The sequence below is a fragment of the Pithys albifrons genome, chromosome 3 (assembly GCF_047495875.1).
Source record: "Pithys albifrons albifrons isolate INPA30051 chromosome 3, PitAlb_v1, whole genome shotgun sequence".
Taxonomy (NCBI): domain Eukaryota; kingdom Metazoa; phylum Chordata; class Aves; order Passeriformes; family Thamnophilidae; genus Pithys; species Pithys albifrons.
This window is the reverse complement of record NC_092460.1, coordinates 82104695-82132137: the sequence shown is the minus strand read 5'-3', so window position 1 is coordinate 82132137 and position 27443 is coordinate 82104695. Positions and strand designations below refer to the sequence as shown.

At 36.7% G+C, this 27443-nt stretch overlaps 1 protein-coding gene across 2 annotated transcripts in view; it reads right to left on the bottom strand.

Moving 5' to 3' along the window:
- IL17REL (interleukin 17 receptor E like) overlaps positions 1 to 27443 on the bottom strand; it is a 45274-nt gene that overhangs the window by 1379 nt on the left and 16452 nt on the right. The window contains exons 2-16 of one of the 2 annotated variants that reach the window (XM_071550020.1): positions 23836 to 23863; positions 17975 to 18124; positions 17105 to 17214; positions 16142 to 16256; positions 14656 to 14700; positions 13735 to 13880; positions 13497 to 13568; positions 11212 to 11266; positions 10374 to 10537; positions 7997 to 8044; positions 7287 to 7344; positions 6805 to 6950; positions 4180 to 4239; positions 3043 to 3100; positions 505 to 559 (exon numbers count right to left, since the gene is read on the bottom strand). In XM_071550020.1, coding sequence (XP_071406121.1) covers positions 505 to 559; positions 3043 to 3100; positions 4180 to 4239; positions 6805 to 6950; positions 7287 to 7344; positions 7997 to 8044; positions 10374 to 10537; positions 11212 to 11266; positions 13497 to 13568; positions 13735 to 13880; positions 14656 to 14700; positions 16142 to 16256; positions 17105 to 17214; positions 17975 to 18124; positions 23836 to 23863 — 1310 coding nt within the window. The remainder of the gene's footprint in view (positions 1 to 504; positions 560 to 3042; positions 3101 to 4179; positions 4240 to 6804; positions 6951 to 7286; positions 7345 to 7996; positions 8045 to 10373; positions 10538 to 11211; positions 11267 to 13496; positions 13569 to 13734; positions 13881 to 14655; positions 14701 to 16141; positions 16257 to 17104; positions 17215 to 17974; positions 18125 to 23835; positions 23864 to 27443) is intronic. The other variant, XM_071550021.1, reaches the window with a different exon arrangement.

Genomic DNA, 27443 nt, shown 5'->3' with positions numbered 1-27443 from the left:
ATAGTCTGGGATAGGTGTTTTGCAGAGGGCTATGGGAATGGAAAGAGGCACTAGAACAGCTGAGCAGACATGTCTAATGTGTGAGAGCACAGAGAGAAATGATCTGCCTGAAAAACATCAGTGCAAAAGCAGGGGACAGGTGTAATAATGTGAATATCATGCTCAGAAAATATGAGCTTGTTCCAGGACTCTTGAAGGTTGTCTTGTTAGTTTATAAACTTCTCAGTTCCTCTGGTTGTCTTCCTTTGTCGTCTCTTTCACAGCAAGGCAGCTACTTCTGATGCAAAACTACACTGCAACAGGGAGAGCAAGAGGACAGAGAGCACAGGAGCAAGGAATGTCTTGAACATAGACAAGCAAAAGGGAGAACCTGATATTCCTTCTAGCTAATACAAAAATCACTCAGATACAGCTTCTGTTCCTATAGAGGGGCCAATGATACAGTTTCAGGATTAACAATTCTATCAGCTCTCACAGATGTTTTAAACTATGCATTGGACCGACCTGTGTGTCATGGCCTTTGCTGGATTTCCATCACCATATGACTGACCATGAAAACCTGAAGGAACAAGTTCAGACATAGGTTACCATTTTGTTTTCATTATGATTCACATATTTATTCTTACAGTAACTGATCTGAGTTACTGTTTCTTTTAGAATAGATAAGGGTTTGGGGGGTTTTAACAGGCAAAAATAATGTCTCAAAATGCTTAGTTTTATTAAGTGGTCAAAGGAAACATTAAATATTAAAAGGACATGAAGTTTTGTCTTTATATCAATGCTATTAAATGCACAACAAACAAAAAAACTTCATTATTTTCCGATTTCTGTCCTTTGTGGAGCAAAGAATACCAAGCCATTCTAATTCTGAAAGCACAGCTACTTACAGAAAAGTGCAGTCTGTTGCAGAATAATGCATTCTATATGCCAGAAAGCTCTCCTTGAAGCTGGGAAGAGAGCAGTCTTCATGACGGTTAGCTACACTGAGTTTTTTATAATAGGTGCTATTATCACTTTGTTTTCAGCAACAAAACACATTTTAATAATATCATGGCTCTTTTGGACACACTGACACTGCTTGGTATCTTAAACAGTAATACTTAATAATGTACATTTCTATTTTACAGATATGTATGCAGTAAATATTTTCACTATTTCACTATGCCAATATCAAATTGTCATTTGCCTTGACATTTTATATAACCCATATTGTCATAAATTATGGACAAATTTTAAGTTTAATATTCCCTTCACCTTCATGTGGATGGTTTTTATTAACATTTTAGGTCCAAACACAGTAGCATCCCAGTGTACCAATTATCACTCTCAGTAGCACCTTTAGGAAACAGTCATCTTCTTTAAATAGGCTAGTGCTTAAGACGTAACTTTGTTACAGAAAGTAAGCATTTCAGAACACAAAAGTCCTTACTAGTAATGCTGTTATGGTTACATTAAAAATCTTTCACCTAACAAGCAGCTGATGGCTTCTGACAAGTAAGAACATAGTAATGACAGCAATGAGACAGACTGACCTAGTACAGTGTCCCACCTCTAACCCTGACTTGTACCATCTGCCTTAGAGGGAAGTTTTGGGAACCCTGGTCAGCTGGTAGAGATAGATTTATTCACCAACTAATGTGGATCACATCATCCCAAAAACAAATTAGGGCAGAATCAATGAAGCATGAGGTTCATGTGCAACAAATATAGTGATCACATATTACATTTCTGATATTCTTGGTAAGTTCACAGTTTTTCATGTATTTTTTTCTGAATCTCCACAAACTCCTGAGCAGACAAAAAAAAAAAAAAAAACCAAAAAAACCAAGAACAACAACAACAACAAACCCGCCAAACAAACAAAAAAACCACCCCAACACTTGTGTCAAAAAGTTAAATCTTTAAGTCAAATACTGTGCCCAAAAAGTTCTTCAGTCAGTTTTCAGTGTTCCACTGTTTTCACTTCCTCTGCAGACCTAGTCTCTCCTACTGTAAGGTGTAGGGGAATTCCTAAACTGCCATCTCTGGAGACTTTCATCTTTTTACATGCTTTTTTCATATCCTTCGAATTCGTTAAATGGAAAATATGAATAATGAAAATGTATTCAGACTACATGAACCACAACATTCTGATTATTTAATTGATTCACCTTGAGTGGGCTTGGTATGAGATTTTCAGTGAAGAAATTTGAACTAGCATTATAAAAGTGCTCACACAGGGAACTACATTTAGAGTACAAATTCAAGCCCACTCCTACTTAGTATCAAGCTTCCAAATCTGAAGCTATAGTTAACTGACAGGTGTTTTTAAACAGCAGAGAAAATCTGTCATAGGAATTACTATGAACTGGGAGAGGAGATTGGCTGTTTGTGTGGGTTTGGGGGAGGTATTTTTGGCAATGCTTAGGCTGAGCCTTCTCTCTGTTTGACTTGTTTCAGACTTTTCTATCCACTCCTGCACCCCTCACTGTAAATGCCACAGCCTTAGTTTGCTCTGTACTCACTAACTTCCACAATGCCTTCCTTTCGGGGCTTGGAGATTCTGGAATATTCTGACTCCATAGTCGTATCTGTACCTCACATCATAATAATATACTCAGGGTACCTCTGCAGTGGAGGGAAGTGCTACTGCCCCATTTGCAGAGGTGGGGAACTGACAGCAGGGCTCTGCTGCAATCACTGCAATGACAGCTCTGTAGGTTTACTTGCCAAGGAGTGTTTTTAACTAGTTACCTCATGTACTGACAGTAAGGTAAATATAGGTGTGGCACACAGAACTTGGCACAGGATAGAAAATTCTTCCAGGAAGCAGAGACAGCAGCCAGCCACACAAGTTGCCCTGGCACTAGCTAATTTAAAGCTAGTTGAGGTATACGAGTCCATTGTCCATAAAGGAAGCTAAGCATATCTGGCTCTCAGTCAGACATCTGCATTTAGTCAAGTGAATCCCACCTCAGTTTCCTAGTGAAAACAGACTTCACCTGAGAAGTTGTCTTCTCTAGAATCAGAACAAATGCTTCTTTTGTTAGTGTGCATACTTACCACAGTAGGTGTCACAGATTTGCAGTGGAATTGAATAATCCACATCTGTTCTCCAGCCCTTTTAAAAGAAAGAATTGAGGCTTATTCCCCTTTCAGCAGAACTGTTACTAAGCACTTGTGTTGACAAGTGAGATTACTTTATTAGTTTACTCAAGTGACTGCATTTTTAAACTGTTTTTAGATAAACAACATATGGAGACTGCTGGTCTAATGTATATTGAGTTGCCATCACTTTTAAGGTCTGTAAATGAGAGAACGGGGTGGTTTTTTTCTTTTAAGGGGGGAGAACTTGTTCTGACAGATGTCTTATTTGCAAAATAAATAATTTATGCATGAAGAAATCAGTCTTACCACCAAATTTGACTTCTCACTAGGAAAAGAGGAACAACAGCTCTCATTACTCAGAAGGCTCTTGCCAATCTCACTTTCATCTTGCCTCTTTCTTCCTAGCAGCAGAAAGTGAACTTGACAAGGGCCTTCCCAGGACTGCTGTTGAAGCCTCGCAGCTCTGGCTGTCAGTCTCTTTTCTCATGATGTCTGCTGAGAACATTAACTCCAGAGAGGAATAAACCTATCAGCTTCATTCTCATTTTCTATTAATGTTGTCTGAATAAAGTTCAGCTATGGAAATAGTGCGCAAAAATGTCAGAAATAATTTGCTCATCTCTGCTTTCAGGAGTGCTAATTCTAGCATACCATGCACTTGCTGTGTTGTTTGCTCTATGCCTCACCTTTTCTAGTTAGTTAATTTTTGAAAAATTCATCTATGGTTTACTTGGATCTTTTGATAGCTAGAAACTTTTTATTACAAAAGAACATTAAAGGCAGAATTAGCAATATTCTGATGATATCCCTTTATCTTCCACTGACAAAGGAGCAAGATCATGGAGAGCAACTTCTCTGTTAATTAATGTCATCTCAACAAGATATGGTGGCAGCACATCAAGCTATAAATAATACTCTTTGCGCAGTAATCAGATTTGGCTGGGAGGAGGAAGCAGCAAGAGTATCTGCTGCTCTTTTCATATTCTTTTCTTTTTTTCTTTTCCTTTTTCTCTTCTTTTCTTTTTTCTCTTTTTTTCTCTTTGTTTTCCTATTTATTTTGTACAGAGTACCTGGAAAAATTAAGACACATACCTGAATGCAGATTGTTGACCCACACATTTCCTGTGACATAGGGATTGATACAGAATCTCCCTAATAATGAAAAGAAAATAATAATAAAAAATTCTATTTCGATACCTGGACCCATGAAAACACATTGTGTCTTTACAGCTCTTTGCTTTGTTTGCCAATAATGCTACATGTTCTACTGTGCCCAAAAATTAATGGAATGTTATTTATTTACAGAGATAGCCCCAGATCTCAATGATCATAAGCAGCTAGTGTAGTTTTGCCAAGCACAGTGTGGCAGCACAGGAAGAGAGAGGGCTGGTGTCCCTGCATTTCAACAAGCATCATAAGGTGAATACCCTCCCCACCATGGCTGCTCACGCCATGTTCACTTCTTCAGACCATCTTCACTTCTTTTCCCTGGTGTATATGAGTTAAAAGAATTACTCTTTCTTTACAGTTTTTCTGGTCTTTCTGTCCCATTGTATGCAGAGAACAAGTCGAGCCTTAGGGTAAAATTGTCCTAAGTGACTAGTCTGACACTTAACATTTGATTGATTGTGGTTTGTCCTCAAAATCATGTTAGTTACTCCACCAATAGCTATGAATCCTACGCAACTCTCTTCAGTGTGGCAAAGTCCTAAAATAATCTGGGGGAAGTTAGGTGAATATGTTCTTTTTTTGAGCATGACTAAACAAGGATTACTGGGTAGAGAATGAACACTGGTTTCTGGGAATGCAGAGCTAGGTCTGGATGAAAACTTTGTGTATACTGCTCATGGTGTTGAGACAGGAACTGTATGAAATTTATATGGGGTCCCATTCTGTCACAGTAGCAGAGGATGTAACAGCTTTGTACCAGAGGGAAGAAAACAGCATTTTTAAATCACAGAATCACAGAATATGCTGAGTTGGAAGGGACATCTGTGCCTGTCATGAAACACACACAAACAATACCTATCTGTGATTTATTGGTGCTCCACCATTACCCCTCTCACTTATTAATTCACACAGGGAACATTTAAAAGCAGAAGGTATAAACTTCATAGATTTCATGTGAAATAAGGCAGTTGAAGGGAAATGCTACTCTGTGTTCCCTGAACACAGTGTTCACAACTCTTCTATTGTACAGATCTCCATCTCTGCCAGCAATACATCATTTCCCAAGATACTTTTTCCCATTAGGACAGACTCTTGATATCACCACCAATGCCCTGTGTGGTCTGTGTTGATTACGATAACTGATTTTTCCCAGGATTTTCCCCATGATTATTGAGTTCTGGGATCTCACAGAGGAGCAAATTGTCATCTTCCACTTCAGTGTGTCCTCAGCTTGAGCAGAAAAGCTGAGTTGGAAAACTGCTTTTAACAGCTGCTCTGTTACATTCAGCATCATAGGTGCAATAAAGACCTAAGCTGATTCATTAGAAAATAAATTCATTGTTCAGTGTCCAGCACTTCAAGAACTCAGCTAACCCCGTGGTATGTGCACCCTGCTCACTAAAAGCATCAGAAGTAGTTGAAAAAGACACAGTTGTAATGTGTCCCTGCATAGAGCGGCAAAAAGTAGAGCTGGAATATATCTTAAAAAGAGGACAAGTGTAGGACCTATGGCATGCTTATGTCTTTTAAAGCACATCCCCTTACAATGGAGTGAAGTCAATGGGCACAGTCACAACAATTGAAATTACTGTATCTGCATTTCTCAAATTCCTCAAAGTCCATCATATATCTCACATACATGCTCAGTGGAGCAGAGAGCAGGAGAACAGATTTAGGGGTGGACATAAGACTACCAAGGAACTGGCTGCTGAACCATGTCTTTCAGCATGATGGTCCTAGTAGCTACTAGGATCTATCCTGCTAACATTTGCCTATTTGAAAAATAATGCTATGGCCACTCTTCTGCTCTTTGACTTCACTTTCCAGATGTGCATCTCAATTGATCACACAGGCCAACAAGGTAACTGGCAGGTAGGGTTGAAGGGCAAGGGCAAGCCACAGTGCTGCACTGAAAATGTGTGAGATACAGGCTTAGTTGCAAGAGAGGAATGAGGTTCTCATTTCATGACTAGCTGATGTCTGAATCAGAAATCTCACCCATAGTCTCTTCCTGCTTTGTCTCTGCTGTTGAAAGAAGCAGGTTTTTGCACAGTCAGCTGGCTTGAAAAGATAATTTGTCTTAAAATTTCCTTTTTTTTGTGTTGAGTTTGTTTTGGCAGCTGTGAGATTTAGAGGGACTCAAGTTCATCATGGATGATGCCTCAAGTCTTACATTTCATGATGTGATATTTGCCAGGTCAGCTGTATCAGTGACCCATATATGAAATACTAACAGTAGGATTTGCTGTGTGCATAATACGAATACCACACTACAAAAATGACATTTAAAAGAATATTAAGGTTCCACTCAACAGTCACATCCTTTGACATGACTCATTTAACTTTAGGATCTTTATTTATTTCCTGTTTCAGTGTGAGATCAGAATTAGAGCTACATGCTTCTAAAATGTTTCAGTAATTGTCCCAATATGGACATGCAGGGGTTTATTGGTGCATTCAGTTGCAGAATTATAAAAGAAATAATAAATTAATGCAGTTAGAGACATTTAAAAGTCTTACAATGTTTAAGAAATAATATATACAAACCACAGAGACTGAATAGTGCATCCCAAGAGATTCACACGAGGCCATCTGCGTCCTGTTACACACAAGCACTGAGAACTGAGCTTTGGATTGGGATGTGAAGAAAACTTGTATTTGTTCTGCAACTGCTGCAGTTTTCATTTTCCAAGCTGATATTAGGGGAAAAGACTTGGGTTTAGATGTACAAGGACCACATATTATATTCTATTTTTTTATGTCTAAAATAAAAGTTTTTTGTACTAGTTAAGTGCTATCCAATTATATGCAGGTAATTATTTTGATTCCCACAAGTTACTTTTTATACTGATAAACACTTGATCTACTGGGGATACATAAAAGTAACAAACTGTCAAATCTCTTTTACTTAATTTACTACCTACAGTGTTGAGAACACATCTCACTTAACAGAGAAGGCTCATATCTAGTGACTGATTTAAATATTTTCCACAATATAATATTATGTAATTTTCAAAATATATATTTACCTGGAAATTCTCCATGAGCAAATGGACATTTAATCCAAGATCCTTGTTTGGTTGTAAACTGAAAGCAGAGAAATCTGTTAGGAAAACCAAATTTTCCATTTCAATCTGTGACAAAATATTCAACTAGTGATTATCAGGGCATTCCCAAAAGTTGCAGAAGATTAATTCATAGCTTTCCTGCCCTATAGTATCTTCAAACCCTTGACTTAAATTAGGTCCCCTAATGCTTCAGGTATTTATAGACATGTATGTTTTACAGAAACATCTGGTTCCACTGACTTAAAAGTAATCTAAAAGAAAACAATGATGTGTCTTTACTAACTATATATGGCTTCTTTTTATTCTCAACTAGAATAGTAAAAGATACTCCATTAAATGTACTGTATTGATATTTTTATTTTCAAATATTTAATATGGAAAACCTTATACATTAAGTTGAGTGCATTCTTCAGAGTTTGCCTTGACCAAAAACATTTTTTCCTGCTTTTCTTAAGCAGAAAAAAGGCACAATCTGACCTGTGTCCCATCTATCCTTGCTCCCGCACTTCCAGTCACCTTCTAATCTAATCTTTCATATTTCCTTCATTCTTAGTTCCCATTCATAAGAACTATGAAACAAAATATTGATCCTAAAGGACATCAACAGGGTTTTTTTTAGAGCTGACAGAATGAGAGCAGGTAATATATGTTTTACAAAGAAATCCCATTACCTTCATGCAAAGTCTCGGGTGAGTCTCCACACGAGAATATTTAACCTGCTTGAAGACAGAGCACTCAGCATTAGCTAGTTTCGTTAACTAGTTTCACAAAATCAATTACTCAAAATTTGCATGGTTTCATTACTGAGAAAGGAACTCATTTGTTTACTTTACAAACATCCCAGGAAATTAATCACATAAAATACTTAGAAACAACCACTACTGAATCATTTGCTTCTTTTTATCTCAACATATAGCATTTTTTATAGCCAGCCTGACCCATTAGAGCTAAATTAATTGATTCCATGAGAGCTCATGTGCAAAATTCTGATTACACAGTCATCTTGTTTCAGTCCCTTTTTTGCTACTCATTAACAACTCATCAGAACATTTAAACATACACCCAAAAATTTTTCACCATCAGTGCAGAAATCTTTGAATTTTCCACATCCCTATTCCGGAAAAGTTAAATGCAGACTGAATTTTAGACATCCATTTACGTGATCCACAAAATGTTGTTTACATGATTAACAACTGTTTATCCACCAAAGCTTTTACCATAAAAGGCCTTGTCTCATATAAACAATTACTACACATATAAGTGATCCTACTTAAATAAACACTGTTGCTGGAGTGACTGAGCACAACACAAAGCATTATGGCCAAACACTTCTTTGCTTGAGAGCACAATATATGTTCTCAGATACATGTACAATGGGGTCACAGAAGATGGTTCTGTAGGAGTCCACTCAGACCTGGAGACAGCTTTGCCAGCGACAGACCAAAGGCTCGACCTCAGCAGAGAGGAGTGATGTAGTTTAGGGGCCTAAGTAGGTACATGTGCATACTATTAGAGTGTGTGGCCTTGTGTGGGTTTACTGGGAGAGCTGGCCCTATCAGAGAAATCTACAATAGTCTCCAGGACACTACAGAGATGGTTTTCAGGGTGACAGTACAATAAATGGACCAAATTCAATATTAAACTTTTTAGAATTAAGTAGGAAAAAAGGGTAATTCATTCTGAACATGAATGTTGATGATCCTTGTGGGTCCCTCCCAACTCAGGATACTCTATGATTCTATGATTAATGCTAATATTCAGCCACTAAATATAATACAGAAAAACACTCATTCTCTGTAATAAACTAACCTTGGATTCTGTTCTGGCTAACAGATATGATCACTACCAGCAAAACTTCATTTTAGTCATTTTTTTTATTTTTTTTTCTCCTGCAAGCAATGAGCTGTACTTGCTGTCAGTAAATGACTAATCCCACAGGGATCACTCACATGTGTAAAATTCCAAAAAAATTGTTTTTTCAAGATCAAAGCTTTGTTGAAAAAATGGTGAATCTGAACAATCACTAAACACTTGGCCAGGAAGGACTTCCTAATCAAAAAAGCATTTGACAGTCTTGAGTCAGCCCCACCTCCTCCGCAATCATGTCATCATAGTAATAATAATCTGAAAGTTTCAAAAATTAAGAACTTGTATTTGACTTTATTTGCTTTTCAATGTTACTTTACTGCATTCTCTCACAATCAGGAAAGCTTGAAACCTAAACCTACTTTTCAAGATGAAAGCCAGAATTCAGATGAACCTTGTAAACCCAGAGAATTCAGTATCATGTGACTTCAGAGTGAAGTATTAAGCCAGGCAAGACACATGCCTTTGAAAACCCTTTTCAACTGAGAGAAGTGCTGGAAGAACTAAGGGACACAACATTTCAGCACCCACAGTTTCTAGACATTGGATCAGATTGAAGACGGCACTTCAAGAGACCTTAGGTATAAAATAGTTGTGCTCTACCAAAGTACTGTTATGTCTCCAGAAAGATTTAAAAGATATTTGGCTTAATCTCATTTACATTTTAAGTGTCTAAATGTTAGATATTCAAATCTGATCTAATCACAATAGACTCTTGTGATAGTAAAAAGAAAGAAGCACCTTCAGAGAGAAATCTCTCCATCCTATTATGCCTATTCACAGATCAGAAGAGTTGTTCTCTCAATGTGTCTGTCTCCCTCACTTTAAAGGGAATCTGACATGAATAGCATAGACTTGAGCACCTATCTTTAAGACAGCAAAGTCAGGATAGATTAATTATGTCTTACTATAAATGAAAAGCAGATCCTATTTACCCCAAAGAATTTAGCAAACATTACTAGTTGCCCAGTCATCTCCACTTTTATTTAATAGTGAGTCAGTGACCACTTTAAATAATTCATGTGATTAGCACACAAGAACAGACTGTGACTATGAAAAGTTTAAAGTATCAGAGAAGAGAGGAATTTGCAAATGTTCTTATTCCAAAGTCTATCTTTTCACATTATGCCTTTGGTGATGAGGTTCAATTTCATAGTTTGAACTAATCTGCATAGCTCTTACTTTCTCAGTAGAATTTTTGGAAGAGTTTTCTATATCTTCACAGTCGTCGTTCGACTTCATGAACCTGCATAAGTTAACCATGACAAGTACAGGACAGGCTGGCTCCCAAGCTAGGGTTTGCGTCAATGGGTTATAAACAATGTTATCCCATAGTGTCTCTGTATCTGTGCACAAAGAAAGGAAATGTTATTCAAGATGTATAGACATGAAACCAAACTGTTGTAAGTCTGGTACCTCTGCATGTGCTTTAAACCAAAAAGCTGGACTTAACACAATGAAAAACTTTTTCAGGTTATGCCTTTTTCTATTTGCCTGGTAAAACTCTGACTTTCATATGTATGTAACTATGTATGACTATTTCTTTTTCAGCTCTCATCTCAGTGCAGATTCTGAGATTGCTGGAAAATTTGGTGTGAATAATTTCCCATTAAGCATGGGAACTTCCATATGCAGTTAACCATCTTTTTCAGCTTCCTGCTCCCTCTTTTAATTTAGGTATCAGACACCATCTTCAAATGCCTCTCCAAAGCCCTCTTCCTACATCAAGATTTCAAAGATAACCTCAGTGGGTTTTTTTCCCTTCTGGCCAGTTTGCGAGTGACTTAAGAAAATGTGGAAAATTACTAGAAATTACTTGGTGTTTACATTGGCATAAACTTGGTGAACTATATGATCTGAAAGTACGTTATTTAGTCTACCCACAGTAAAATAAACTAACATGATGATTTCCGTGAAGTTTTGCAATATATGATTTTCATTTTAGATTAATTTTAAATTGTAACATGCTGCTGGAGCTGCTGAAAATCACTCCTATAAAGACTAGTCACACAGTACTTGCCATTTGCAAAGGGACAAAGTTGTATTCTCCTTGCATCTGGAATTGCCAGCCAACCCTACAATCAAAAAAGTGGCCATTAGTTAGAGATTCTCAGACACATACATTTTTAACATTTGAGGCACAACATGATAGAAAATATTTTACTAAAGATAAGGATGTTATGTTTGTTAGAAAGATTTGAAAGTAGTTTTTTAAAGAAATTTTGCATTACATTTTTATTTAATTGTTCATCATTAGGAGCATTGAACTGAGGTGATCCCTTCTAATACTATATTTTACTATTTCTGAGTCTATATTTAGCCCAATTTCATTTAGAAAGTCTTCCAGTTTGATTTTCATTAAGTATCTTACAGTGTCATTATATTCTAACGGTATCAAAAGACATTCAATAATCGTAATATCAGATCTCCTGGCCTTTGCAATGGTAAAGGATGTTTCCTTAAAATCTGAGCACCAACACTTGAGCCAATCTGCAAGTATATGTGCATGGCTGCTAGTATACCCTAATTATTTAGATTCATGTGCAAATGTTTCTTTTAGTTACAGTTCTTGTCTGTTGCTCAGAAATGCTATTGTGGAATTCTCTATGTATACAATGAGAGGAATAATATCTTTCTACTGACCTCACATCTTCAGAGTGGAATGAAAAAATTCCCTAGCCTTGGAAGAGACTCTGTGGTTCAGCTCTCCCATTTAAGTATGTGATTTTACATCCCTACAATGTACATATCTGACTGACCCTAAAGTTCACAAATTGCTATTGCAGTAGCCATATCAAAATCCAGCCAAAGCAGCCAGTGGAATCTACAGTGCAGTTCAGCACATCCCAACAGAGCCACCTACATTTGGCCAGTTGAACAACTGATTGCATTAACTAGATCTCCATTGAATTTTGGAGTTTGGACACCTAATTCCAATATAGGTATCTGTATCTGAACATCTACATTTAGATATCATAATCCACAAGGTAAATCCTACCCCAAAATTCAGTGAGGAACTAGGTTCACATGGTATCTTTCTATCCTATCAAAATATTTTTAATTGGTTTGTGATTTTTTATTCCTTTGTATGGAGGATATTCAAAAGTCTCACTTCTCAGGTTATCAGAAAAAATTTGTAACTATCCTGAGTGTATTCCTATAATGAAGTTTATCCCCCTTCATTCTTGAAGCAAGAATGGCTTTAGCTTATAAACTCTGTTATTTTAACTTGTATGCGACCCTTCTGGTCTGTATTTAGACAGCAAACATATTTTCTCTTTGCATGTGTTTTACTAGGCTAATGGAAACATGTTCTTTGAATCTCCTTTGTAAGAGAGTCTCTTCACTCCCCAGCCATTCCAGATTTTTTAAGTACTTCTGCCACTTGAATTAATCTTTCTTGAATAGGGATACCAAGAATAGCTTACAGTATTCCAAAGAAAGCCTTGCCAATACTTTCCTGTTAGCTTGGAATAATCTGATTCACTAGACCTTTGTTCATGCTTACATTGTGGGAGCACATTAGTTTAATTATCCTGTGATGAACTATTACACCCAGGCCTTTTTCCCCCACCGTTACTTCTAAATGAAGACTCACATCTTACAACAAGAATTCTTTTTGTTAGAGCAAGTACACTAACTTGCACTTCATACTTCACACTTCTTCATTGTCCTTTAGTTACATCACATATGAAGATCTCTAGTTTCTTGCATTTACCTTGACCTTCTTCCATTTTGACCACATCTCCCAAGTGTGTTACCAGCAAATCTCATTACATGTTCCTACTTTTTATGCCCATGTCATTGATGAAAACATTTATATGAGAGAGGCTCTAAGTGTGGTCCTTAAATAACCTCCCCACCAGCACAGCCTCATTCAACAGGAGTTGATGAGTTAGCCCTGCAGCTGGGTATTATCTACCACACTTACCTTGTTCTCGCTCTCAGCTTCCTCAATTTCTGTTTTAGTTTCTCATGCAATACTAAATCAAATGCTATGCTGATATTCAGATTAAATTATCTTTCTTTCCTTTGCTTATTTAAAAAATCAGTCGAAATAATCTTACACAACACATTACATAAATTAATGTAAATTGTATCCCATTTTCTTCTAATCACTATATTTTAATTAGCATTTCCTAAAAAATCTCATTTATATTTACATAATCATAAGCTCAAACAAACCTCAGTCAAAGAACTTGGATCTAGAGCTTTTTTCTACAGACTTTTCCTCTTTTCTTACCACAAATCTGTGATAAAATTTCTTTAATCAGAAAGTGTGTACCAAATTCCAGACTATATTACCTCAATGCAAAGACAAGGTAGTAGCTGAGAATACTTCAGAGAAACCGATTTAAAAGATTCCTTTCCTTTTATCTGAAATTAAAAAGATGGTCATGAATCCAGGACTGTAAAAGACTTTTAATAAAGCTAAATGATATAAATACAGAAGGCCATTTCCTATAACTATGACTTTAATGAGCACTGCCACCTACAAGTCACCCCCCACCAGTTCAGCAAAGTGCTGTGAGCTTTAACTCACCACAGCAAATGCCCCCACATCTTCACAGGTAAACCATTTGTGGCACAGGCGAACGTAATAATCTTGATCTTGGGCAAAGTTGGATATGGATACATTCACTGTTATAAGTTTCCTTGCTCTGTCTACATTATAGTCAAACTTTCCAGCTGAAAAATGAAATTCAAGCATCTGTTTTTATATCACTTCATTATTTCTATTTTTTTATTCATTCATAAAAGGCACAGATTGTACTTTGTAACTTGATGGATATGAAATTCAATATCTATGGATTCTTACCTAGGCTGTTTGAAATTATTATTTTTGTGTCCTGCTATTCCTTGAGTTGTTTTATGAGATTTAATAATTTTCATTCAATATTCTTTAGTTTTAAAATAGCACTCACAATACTGAGAGACCAAGACACCTCCCAATTTTACCTGCCTTAGTACTTGAAACCTTACAAGTACATTAAATATACACTCTAATACTACTATAAAAGCTGATGAACTAAATATTGCAATTTTGTTACATAGAGAATATGTGCAGCTGTGTTAGCCCAATGCAGTATGTGGGGGGATATTTTAAAATTTTTTATATTCATAGGTCTGCCAAAGTCAGATTTGCAGTTTGGCAAATTAATTTCAATCCATTTATAAGGTCTTTCTATAGACAAAACATAAAATCAGCAATCCAAAGTGCACGAAAAGGACACAAATTTTCAAAAGTTTTAATATTAAACAGGCTGTCAATGTCTTTATCTGCTATCTAGCATTTCCTAGTCAATACAAAGAAAATAATTTTCCAGGAAATGACCTATCAATTACATGGTAATTATAAGAAGTGGCAGTTGGACATGGCAGGGGGGGGAGGGTGTGCTTATTTAGGCATGAAAAAACATCAGAAATATCTCATAGCTCTAAGCTGAATAGAAGAGCATCTCACCCAAACAAGCTGGAATATATTTTCCCACATCACTGTTTCTGCAATCTGCAAAATAGAAGCCAGAGATGCTGCTTAATTCATATAACTGAGTAAAACAGGAAACTTATGTCTTATATCCCTTTTTAAACACAGATTTACATCCACTGCTAGATAAACAGAAAAAAAAGAGAAGTACTCTTCCCACATACACAGATTATATCTCAGTATGCCTTAAGGAACTATCTCCCCAGTGTGAGGTTTCTACTGGGAAACCTTATCAGCAGTTTAAGGCATCAGTCTAAGATAAAACACTGCACCTCTTCAGTGAGTCCCTAACAACTGTGTATTTTGCTATTCTGACTCCAGACTTAGAAAGAAACACCCTATCTAGCTCCCAGAGAGCTTACCAGAATTAGTAACCTTGCAACACTTCCAGAAGTAGTACCTGATATTTTTATGCCCAAAACTTAGCTCTTGATTTACGAACATTGAATCTGCTTTTGATGTGCTGGCTACTGTTTTCACTTCTCCTTGCATAACTCAGTATTAGAGCAGCCCTTTGCTCTCATTTCCTCACAAAGTTCTTTGCCACAGAGAAATATTTCCTATTGTCATTTGTTCACTCACCCTTCTAAAATGTCTTAAAATTGGGTTTTATAAAACCTTATTTCTCTCCATCTTTATTCAAAGCATACATGTATGCTTCAATAGTGAATCAGGATTTATCAAGAAAATAAAAGGCTTTTTAAGCATAAAAAAGCTTTACTTCAATGAAAGCGTGAAACTGTGTATAAGGGATGACACTGTACCAATGGGTAAAGGCAGGAGCCCTCCACCCCTGGGGTCTGGAGATGGGAAGACAGGACAATCTCTGGCACTGGATCAAACAAGTGGTCTCATGTAATTTTTTGCACTTAGCTCCTCTGCCCACTCTATATTTTGGTTGGACCACAGTGCTGAATATATTATTTGTATGTACATAGCATAATTTGTAAAAAATTTGTAGGCACTTTACCCTGAAACCATGTGAAAATGCAACCTTATATTTTCCAGTTACGTGTAAACCAGCAATAGAACAGCTAGTTAATGAAATTAAAAATCTGCTTCTATGGACTTTCTTATAAAGCTTTCCTGAGCCTCCAAAACCACTCATGGCCTAACCATGCATCTTACCCACAGAGAGCACACAGGGCAGACAATGAGGACATGCCAAGCACAGGGAGGTCAACTGTAACAAATTCATAGTCTTGTTCAGTTTTCCATGGACTTTTAGATATAAACTCTGCGTTTTTATAGCAAGTCAAGACTTTTACTTGCACACAAAAAAAATCCCTGAAATGTAGACTAAGACTGGTCCTGCCATACACATTCTACCATCAGTTACATCAGTGTATCCCAGAACATCACTTGGATTTGCTTTTGCCCTTCCTTTTTTTTGCTTTGTTTTGTTTTTTTTCTTTGACAAGAGTTTTCTTCTTGAAAAATCTGGTTTAAGATGTTTTCCTACCTTCAACGTAGTATTCCTGACTCAGCTTGACTTCACAGTAATTTGGTATTGTTTTCATGGTCACATAGATATGTTGTGCTACATTGACTTCGATACAATTGAATTGTATGTGTACCTGTTTAAAATATTTATAAAATCAAGTTCATGCATGACTTCCAGATAAAAAAAAAGCATTGGTTACCAAGAGTTAAGCAAGCAATATTCTTTGCTCAGATTTATTCATATTTACAAGCAGCACTAAGCAGTCTCAGATATTGCATCATTAAGAGTGTAAAAGAAGCAGATACAATTTAATAAAAGAATTTTAGAGTGTCATTATTTGTAAGCCAAGATGTTGCTGTCATCTTGACTGGCAGAAATACAAATTTCTACAAGATATCAAATAATCCTAAAAGCACAGAAATACAGGTATTAATGCTAACTGAACTTCAAAAGCAAAAAGATCTTTCATACTACCAAAAGCCCCAGTCTGCAGGGATTTCATGAGCACAAACACTTGCAGAATGAGAAAAAAATGTCTTTAAATATTTAGTGACAACTTCAGCAAATTTATTAATTCCAATAGCAGTTTGTGAAACAGAAAGTAATTTAGGATACAGAAAGTAATTCAGTAGACAAAAGTTAAGGTCCAGTTTTAGCAGGTCATGCCCTCACTAACAGTACTGACTATTTAATTCCATATAGAGTTTCATGTTGGATACACTCTGAAATTAGGCTTTGCAGAGGCAGATTCCTGTGCCAAAAGGTAAGTGGAAGTATTAAAATGGTGGAGAATCCAATTTCTAGGTTATAAAAGGGCATTTTGTTACAGAGTTTCATTTGACAATGTTGAAGCACACAGTTCATTGCATTTTTCCACAAAGTCAGTAAGAGAGGAAAATAAGAGAAATAGAAAACATACGTTTTTCCAAAGGCCTGTAAACATTTAAATGAAAAACAACCCCTCAAAATAAAGGAGTCTACCTTCTTTCCATTAAGCATCTTGCTTTTTTTCCTAGTGAATCTCACACTTATGCACTGAGACTCTTGTGTGTCCAGGGAAAGAGAACATATTTCCAGGCCCCGGACATTCTCTGAAATAAGTTAGGAAGAGATTTAAAAAATATAATTTAAGCTTCTCTAAGAAAAAACAAAAAATAAATTAAAATATACCATATCCTAAGCTTTCCTTTCAAGTGAAACATGGGGGTTGATGTCTGTTAAAAAGGGACATTATAGATAAGACACACATGGGGATCGAAGCAATTATCTGATACAGGTTGTGGTAAATTAAAGCTTTAATCATGCAAATTTTAAAAATATACCTATTAGCTCTCAGTGAAGCAACCAAGAATTATCTAAATGGCAATACCGTAAGCACATGAATGTCAAGGTGTAAGTAAAAATAGACGATGCACAAAAAGTTTGCATGCTTTCATTTTATTTTAGTGAAAAATTGTAACTTCAGATGTCTAAATGCTTTCTCCTTCAGTTGGTGCAGTCACTCATGTCTGAGTTACTTGAGCAGACCAAATCAGTGTGTGCATGTGGGTGCATGCATGTCAGAACAAGAAAGAAAAGGGCAGCATTATGCTTGGGGCACTGATAGAGGAAAAGTTATGTGTATTATATTGGAAGTTAAAATTCATTTTTCTGTAATTCATTATCTCAAATGGCTTGAGAAGGGCCATGGCTTCATCCTATTTCATTGTAACATGCTTTTGCAATAATTATTTTTCTGATATAATTACATGAAAACAGCTTGGACCCAAATATTACAATATGGAACAAAATTTGAGCAGCCATAAACAAAAAAATTAACAGAAAGGACACAGTAGCAAAGCTGATTCCTACCATCTAGACTCAGAGTTCCTTTAATGTTTAAATGAAGAGAGCATGAACTTCCTTGGACACATTTCATCACTGTTGATATCTTCATGCTGTTCAGTACCATAGAAGATAAAGATGCAGGAGCATCACGGCAGAAGCTGTTAAAAATGACACCTGCAAGTGCAAACAGGACAGAGAAATCTCATTGTACACAGGATATCTGGGAGAGAGAAAGCACTAAAAGTGGAGCTCCAGCTCTTCTGAAATCAGTAGGAAAGTCATCATTGGCTTCAGAAAAGCCAGTACTTTACCTACAACTTTCACATGGCCTACATCACTACTTGGCTTCACTAGCAATGTAAGGGATTGGAAAGAACTACATTGGGGAAGTGTTAACCCACAAGAAGCAGCAATCACACTTGTAACAGCTAAGGTAGAGCAGAACACACCTAGACTAATAATAATCAGATCTGCTAGATCTTGGCTACTCTAATAGTTCATTTAAACGTTTTTCAAAACCATTACCTGTATATTGTAAGCATTTTTATAGGTAGTATTTTAATTTTAGGATTTTCTGATGGTCCCAATTGCTGTTAAAATATCACTTTCACACAAGAGGGCACCATTGCATTCCTAGTCATGGAAAAATTCCTCACACCTGCAGGATTTCCTGCTTTAAACCAGAACACAAGAGCAGAATTAATATTATCCAGGACTTTTTCAAGGTACAGAACACAGTCATCAGTAGGCACAAAACACAGCTACTATGTCTCAGCTTATTTCTCTATGAAAATTTAGTCATTCCAAAATGCTGGGACACCAGTTTGCAGAGCCACCTTCTGTAGGCTAGTGTAAAAATAAAAAAAACAGTCTTAAGGTCAATATTTTTTTCTCTTTCTACTTCTTAGGCTGCCCTGCACAGGAATCACTTATTTATTTATTAATATGTGCTGGTACAGTGGATTTAATCTCCAGTGTATTCCTTGGGCTTCTCCACTTCCATTATTCATAATCCCAAAAATCAGGAGTTCAAGAAACTATCATAGCAAATAGCCTGGGAATTAGGTTTTGTCCTTTGGCTTTGTGGTAAGCAATGCAACACACCTCTTTGTAGCTGTAACTCCACAGCAATTTCTTTGAAAAAAGTCTTAACCTTCTCACTTCAGTACATAGCATGACATTTAAAAACCACCTAAGTAAAACAAAGTATTTTATTGCACATTCTCCTTCCCCTGGTAAGAATTTGGAAGAAGAAAAAAAATTGCCTCATATTAGTCATACTGCTTAACATGCTCCTAGGAGGAGTTCAACTAGTATGGCAAAGAGAAAAGTATGAAACAGCAGTGTCACAATACTGTTCTTGCCACAAAATTCAGGATAATACTCTTAATGAAAATCATCAGGAAAGGATGTACCCTTCAATGTCTAACCAAGAACTATTGTCAAGTGTGGATGACTGTTGACTCAGATGGAAGACACATCCACAGTTCTCACAGAGGAAAGGCAGGATATGGAGGTGGAGGAAGGACAAAGCTTATCCTTATTTATCCCTCCAACTCTTCCAATGAAGGAAAGCACTCTAAATTTAAAGACTGAAAAGTGTATTAAACCTGAACAAGATCTCTTTCTGTCTTATGAGGTCCTCAGTTTCACTTTGTCCAGTTGCAGCTGAAGCCCATTGTCAAGGATCAGATACTAATGCTGCAGGACATGAAGACAGACTGACATAAATGTGGCACCTTAGCTTGAATCCATCAGGCCTTAAGTGCCCTCACACTTGGTATCAGGAGAAATAATTCCTGTATCATACATATCAAAAGTCAGAAAAGACAACACTTCACACCCAAATCTCCACTCCTTTATCCTAGGTTTGTGATATTAAGCATATTTTGGAGAAAACAGGATAAGCTGATATGAAACAAGTGGAAAAGAATGGGTAAACAAGGACACTTTACCTCAACCCGCTGTGGGTCAACTATCAATTATTCAAAGAAATACTGGCAACTAGAGAGGACAATTTATGGAAACCAAAGGAAAAACACAGATCACTCAAAATATATGAATAAGTCTTTAAGAGCAGGGAATACATTGATATTTGAAGAATTTATAAACATTTCCACAGAGATGAAACAACCCTAGGAAGTGCAGTGCACAGGAGCCAGATGTGAATACTATATTCCATGTTCCGAGAACAGTTGATGTAATAATCCTCAAGGTATCTCAGGATGGAAAGTTATTGTACAACACCAAATCAATCCACCATAATTAATTTGAAGGTTATTATATTGCAGAACTATCTGATGACTATTACTAATAATGTGATAGGTGATGATTAGTTTTAGCTCCGTCTCTGCTCAAAAAGATATTTTCTTGATGGCATCATAAGACATGGAGCTGTAGATACCCAGTGGTATTCAGGAGCAACTCTCACTGCTTAATTCCTTGGTTCTTGGTATAAATTTCTTGATCCAGGCCAATAATCTTGCCCATTCCTGTGCCTGTGTAGAAATTATTTAAGGGAAGAGTATATGTATGTGAGTGTATATATAGAGAGAGATAGTAAAAGCTGAGAATCCTTTACAAAGTATTCTGTTGGGATGCATTTGATGGTATTATTTGACCCTATTTATTTTTGGGGGAGACTTTCATGACTTAATCGAATTTGGTCCTTAGTTACTACTGTCTGAGATATGGTATGATCAGATGTCACAGAGCTGGTACTGTCTCTGGGGAATTCTAAGTCAAGCTAGACACTGGATCAGCATCAGGCAGATGCACAAACACAGATTTAGGGACCACTGTCCTTCTGACAGCAGGGACATTGTTCTCCTTGATTACAGTTTTGACCTTCAAACTGAGAACAAATATGTAATATACTGAATAAAATGAAATTATGCTTCCATTCTTGATTTCTTCTCATTAGTTTTATGTTACATTTTGAGAATAGAGAATGATGATGCAAAACTTATATGTGATATAAGGGAGACCTGACAGAAAATAATTTTCATTGTATAAATCATCACAACATGAGACTCATTTCTGACTAATTCTTCAGTAAACTTTTACAGTATCAGCTTTTGATTCCCCCCCCCCCTCCCCCCCTCCCCCCCTCCCCCAAAGATATTTTCCTTTGGAACACATCCCATTTTCCTTTTTGCATGAGTAGCTCTATCCATACCCCAGAAGACATAAAGATAGATCTTGCTACACAAACCATCTGCTGAGTAAATCTTGCCTAAGTTTTGTGTTTATGAATGATTGTTGTAATTAGCTCTACATGAGAGAGGGATTGTTGCTTTAATAAAAGATTCTTTAATTATGAACACATATAAGCCCAGGCGTAAAGAAACCAAGGCTTATTATTCAGCATGTAGACACTTTCCTTGTATTTTTGCCATCAGCTCAACCGCAGGAGACTTTTTTTTTCTGATGATGCAGCAATCAAGCCAGAACTGTCGTGAGAGCAAATCATACCTTATGTATAGTTGGATAATAGAAACCAGAGCTGAGCAATGAATATGCAATAGAAATGATTAGATGGATAATTTGAAGCCTCAGGCAAGAAGATGAAATTGGAGAACAGGATTAAAAAAAAAAAAGGTAGAGAAAACCTGTTAATAATAAGCCTGGACCAACTCAATAGAAAATCCTAACTGGGTTTTTTTATCTAATATGACTTCCCTACAAGAATTGTAAGAATCTGAACTACTTATGGTACTGACACTGACACTGTGAGCATAATTAAAGCACACTAGAATTGCTTCACTGGCACATCATTCCATGAGTATAAATTATGGTAGTATTTCAAAACTATTTGCATATGATTTATCATAGTATCTGCTGAATCTGTTCATGAAGATTATTCAACAAAATTCATAAACAAAGTAGGTATGTTCCGAGATAACCACATGGTGCACTTCAGTTAATAAATACCCAAATTTGCCACTTGAAAGTACTTACAGCAATTATGAAATTGATTAAATTTCAAACTGAGAGGCTCTCTCACAATACATTTAATGGACAGTAAATTAGAAGGGTTTCACAGTTGTATGTCCAGAAAATATTTCAGACTTTCAAGGATACTGAATAACATGGTGAGTTACTGTGCCAAATACATTTTCTGAAAATGTAAAGCTTTTTTAACATCACTGACATTTTGATATCAATGGCTGGACATATTGCAGTTAATTGCAAATACTACAATAGCTCATAGAAGAGTAGTCTAGAAGAGCATGGAGAAGAAGGGAGAGTCAAAGCCGTGTTGCCAAATACTACTGAGCGGGGGATTGCAAATTTTAGGAAATAAAGTAATCTTTTTGTTGCAGCTAAAAGAAATGACTACTGCAAAGGTCCTCTACAGTTAAGGTCTTTCAAGGTAATTTTATATTGAATAATAAATAATAAAAAGAAATTATAATAAATAGAAAAGGAAGTATGGAAAAGAGTAAACACCCACTGTTGCACAAGTGACTTAGGAGGAAGACAAAAAAATGGTTTTTCATCAGCCTTGTAACGCTGAGTCAACCTACGTGTAACTTGTATTAAAGACAGCTGATAAGTCATTTTCAGGCAGCACTGAAACAGCTACAACAAGCTCCGTACATCTTCTTGAAAGATAAGGATCTTTAGTTTACAAACCCTTCAGTGCCCAAAATCTATATTCAATTAAGAGTGAAACATCTCACACTTATGTGCATCATCTGCATGTCCCTGTCTCAGAGGTTGGACCAGATGACCTCCAGAGGTCCCTTCCAACTTCAATCAGGCTGTGACTGTGATCTGAGTAATTCTGGCAGTCAATGGAGAGGGATAACCCCTTTTGCCTCCCTCCCAGCACATAAATCATCTTGTCCTAAAATGGAGGGAATGAATCACTACCTCGTGGTACCTGTGAGTCTGCACTATCTAGATCTGCATTTGTGTAATACCCACCACAGATTTTCTCATAACCAACAGAAATACAGCTGTCCTTCCCTTTGAGACTAGGGTTGGAGGGTCGGATTTCCTCAGCCTCTACTGCTTAAGGACATGAAGGCATGCTGCAGCTCGCAGAGCAAGGCTCAACACTGCTGTTTCTTCTTCTACCTTCCACATAGTTTGTGTAACTAGCAGCTCAGATGCCTAAATCTCATTCACAACCCTTGAACCAGCCACCAAAGGTTCACTCTGCTCACCAGTAGAAGAGTAAAGACTTTTTCAGATGGGACTTTTAACTGCATCCCTTCCACACACATGTTCTTTTGTCCACCTCAACACAGGTCCCATAAATGCCATGCATTCAGAGTATGGATTCATGACAGCTGACATTCAGCTCATGCATCAGCATCTCGCATGCTTGCAGCTCAGCATCACATCTTCTCCCTGTCTATGTACTCTCTGCCACACGGATTCAGGAAAGGCACTGTGAAGATGAGCAGTCCTCAGAGCTGTACCTCCAGCTAGTACTATCCTCTCAAGGGGAACTGTCTGAAAAGCAGCTGCCTCAAACTTCCCTGCAAATGACTGTGTGCACTGGAGGAGTGATTGATGGAGGCTTCAGAGTCTAGGTAATTCAAGAGCCTGTGTTGTTACTGTAGGCAAGAAGAAGAAGCAGCAATAAAAACACGTGAAATGACTAAGCAAACTCTCCCAATGTCTATCTTAGGTAAGGAAAATTATTAAATATAAAAATATAAATTATAAAAATATTAAAAATTATTGATAATTGTCATTATTATCAATTGTTTCTCAAAACCTACTGATTTCCAATGTTTTGTACAAGAAAACTGGTGGAAAATACCTTGTCATGACAGTAATCTTATGTCACTAGGATAGTGGATTTATTACCTTCAATAAATTATCTTTTAAAAACAAACATAGTAAAAACGTGAATGACGTATACTCACCAGAAGGTTTGCTTTTACAATGAATACCCTGCAAACAGAAACAAAATATTTTAAAAACTAGCAACAAAAATAAATATTGCTTAATCATTGAACACAAAATAAACATATCTTAAACAGGTAATCATATTCATAGGTCACAACAGAAAAAACTTTCAGGGTTAAAATTTTCAAGGTTGTTCTAACACATATAACAGTTCCATCAAATACAGACTTAGTTTTATCAGGTACTGCCATTCCCATTGACCAATAGCTTATGTATTGTTTCATTAAAGTTTACAATGGATTGCTTCATACCAGGGCAAAGAAACCCAGCAATTTTTTAATGGAAAATGTATAGAATGCTATTGAGTATTATATGATTTTTGGAAGATCCCACTAAAAAGAAAGTATTATGATAATTGTAAATGAAGTTTAGAAATAGGACTTGACTTTTTATTTCTGAGATCTGGCTCGAAAGCCTGAAAATAAAATTATTCAGGCACAGCACTTATTGTGTTCAAGTGGGAAAGTGTCTTTGTAAGAGGCAAAGTGAACCTGGCTCTGAGATTTTAACAAGCTTCCAGCTATCTTTAAGACAGACTACATCCATTTTCCCAGTAAAATAAACATTTAACCAAAATACAAAGTACAAAAATAACAAATCTTATTTTGACTGCTATGCATGACATTCTAAAGAAAGGCTATTGCTTAGCCAGAAAATACTGTTTCCTGCTGTTCTGGTATTCAAGTTTCTGGCATAACCCTTATACCAGTATTCTTTTGCATATAGAATTTATGTTTCCATTTTTGTTTCCTTTAAAAGCAGTGTCCTATTTACAAGGACACTTTTATCACATCCACAAAAGGAGCAGGTGCCACCTCTGCTCTCAAACAGCACAGCAGCTCCCAGTCCTTTTAAAACATTTTAGGTTCTTGTCGACTGGCCAACAATCTGTGAGTTTTAGACCCAGCAAAAGTCTTCTGATGGACATTCAGAAGTTCTCAAATTGTATACAAACACAGAGGTTGCAGCCTGGGTAAGCAGTAGCACATCATATAAAGAACCTTTGCTTGGTGTTCCATGGGGTTTCATCCACAGGGAATTCTGTCTTCTTCAGGAAGACAGCAGTAGAGCAAAGCCACATTATTGCTACAGGTGAGAAATGGCAGCATGTTAGCTCTTCCGTGAAGATGCCTCAGCTACCTGAGAAGTTTGTCTTCTGTCCTTCATCGTTGCTTTTAATTGGACCTAGACAAGCTCTTTTTTAAAGGTGGCCTTTACAAAACCAGTGACCATTATCTAACACATATTAGTACCAGTTCTTCTGTCCTTTTGGCAATTTTATTTTTTAATAATCACTTCTGGAGGTAAGTTGTCTTCTCTTACAATTGACAGTTTGTCACTATGACTCACAAAAGTGCAAATGCATAAGACAGGCATGGTCAAATACTTTCACAGACTGAAGACTATAAAATGACTTGTTAAAGATATTGCTTGGCTGCTTCTACAGCCTAATACATTGACAGTCAGAGAACTAGGGCCTGTTATGATAAGACAAGGGGTAATGGTTTTAAACTAAAAGAGGGTAGATTTAGACTGGACATAAGGAAGAAATGCTTTACAATGAGAGTGGTGAAACACTGGAACAGGCTGTCCAGAGAGGTGGTTGATGATCAATCCCTGGAAACATTCAAGGCCAGGCTGGGTACAGTTCTGAGCAACCTGATCTTCCTGGTTCCATCCCAAGATGTCCCTGCTTTCTGCTGGGGAGCTTAACTAGATGACCTTTAAAGGTTTCTTCTAACCCAAACCATACTATGATTCTATAAAGGAAATGAAACTTCTTTATGTAACTCTTCTAAAACTTGAATACTTCTATTTCAATACTTTTATAATTTCCTCAAATCCCCCTGAAGAACTGAAAAGTGTAACTGGTAAGACCTAACTTCTGCTGTAACATACCATAGAAATATTTATTTATTATTTACTTCTGCCCACTCCTACCCTTTTCCCTCACCAAAAAAAAAGCTTCATTGGTAGTTTGCTGATTCTACCACTCCATGTTCATTAATAGAAGGCTATAGCTTTCTAAATTATTCAGTGCAACACTAAAGCAATAGAAGTGGAACATTTCAGCTCATATAAAAGTACGGCAATTTTAACTTCTGTTTCAAAGTCCTAATTTTGAATTATTTCTAATCAAACTCTGCAGACATATGCTGAAGGGCAATTTGAATGCAGTCTCTTTACTAGGGATCTCCATGGCCCTAGGGAGTGGAGTAAACAAATATACAAAGTGAGTGCAAAAAATCAAGTAAATGAGTTGGGAAGCTCACTTTCTTGGTGAGAAAACCTAGCCGTTGGATCAACAAATTTCTCAGCCATTACTTACTGAAAGAAATTAATCTCTAATGAGGCTGACAATTTAGCAAATTACTTCCTTATTTTTATCTTCCCACTTTGCAGCCAGACTATTGAAAATATTTTGGTTAGGTGCCTTGACAGAGATCCTAACTGGCAGTCAAAGTTTCTTAGAACAGCACCTTTAAATTAACTTCTCTAACCATTTTTTTTCTGGTTACTATTACAGGGCAAAAAAAATACAATTAAAAAAAATCAAAATCCCTTTGAGGTAAACAATAGAAATCTCACAAAACTCAGAGGATTCAGCCTTTTACTTCAAGAAGGTCAGTGCTTTGGAGACCCTGTTACCACACCTGAAAAATGGAAACTGTATGTAAATTAATTGTTAAAACATGGTGAGGAGGGGGAACCGAAAACATCTACTTCTGTGGGGATGTAGGATGTTGCAGAAATCCTTTTATACCTTCTAGTTTATCCTAATTAATTACTGATTTTCAATATTGCTCAGAGGAATCCTCTCATCTGAGCTCTTGCATTTATTTCGTCATCTTTTCCACAGGAAAAAAAGAAACATATCCTTCAGTGACTTTTGTTCTGGTAGGAAGATGTTTTGTCTTTCTTGGGCATTTGGGTTTGTTCTGGGTGAGGAGATGCTGGTAAGGTTTACATAAATAATCAAATATTTGCAAAACACTTGCCAATTACAACAACATTTGGTCAAGCTCAATTCCTTATTTTTTTAGTGTTTCTTTTTATTGTAGAACACCAAGGGGGTGGGGGTGGTATTTTCTTTTATAATCATTTTGCAAAATAGTCCAAAGAGACCATTTGTCTGAAAGAACTCAAATGAATTAACCAAGTTCCTCTCCCACTTTCTATATCTTTTGTTTTCAGGAATTTTCAGTGATGAGTGCAATAGAAAAACACAACACACTAAAACCAGAATGGAAATTTTCTTCCCCTTTCACAAATGCCAAGGGCATCTTTTATGCAAAAATAAGGTCCTGAACATGACAGTACATTTTTGCTCCTATACAGAGAGCATCTTTGATTCCTATCTTCTTTGGCAAAGAGCCTAAGCAAAATATACTTACACAATGCACAAACAGTTAGGGATTTTCCTATTTCTCTAGGGTTTTCCCCATTTGTGGTATTACTCAACTGTAGCTAGAGGTTATCTGAACATACACCACCATCATGCAGAATTCTGAATAGAAAGTGTGGTGCCAACTTTTTAGCTAGCACAGCAACTTCTCCGCAATCT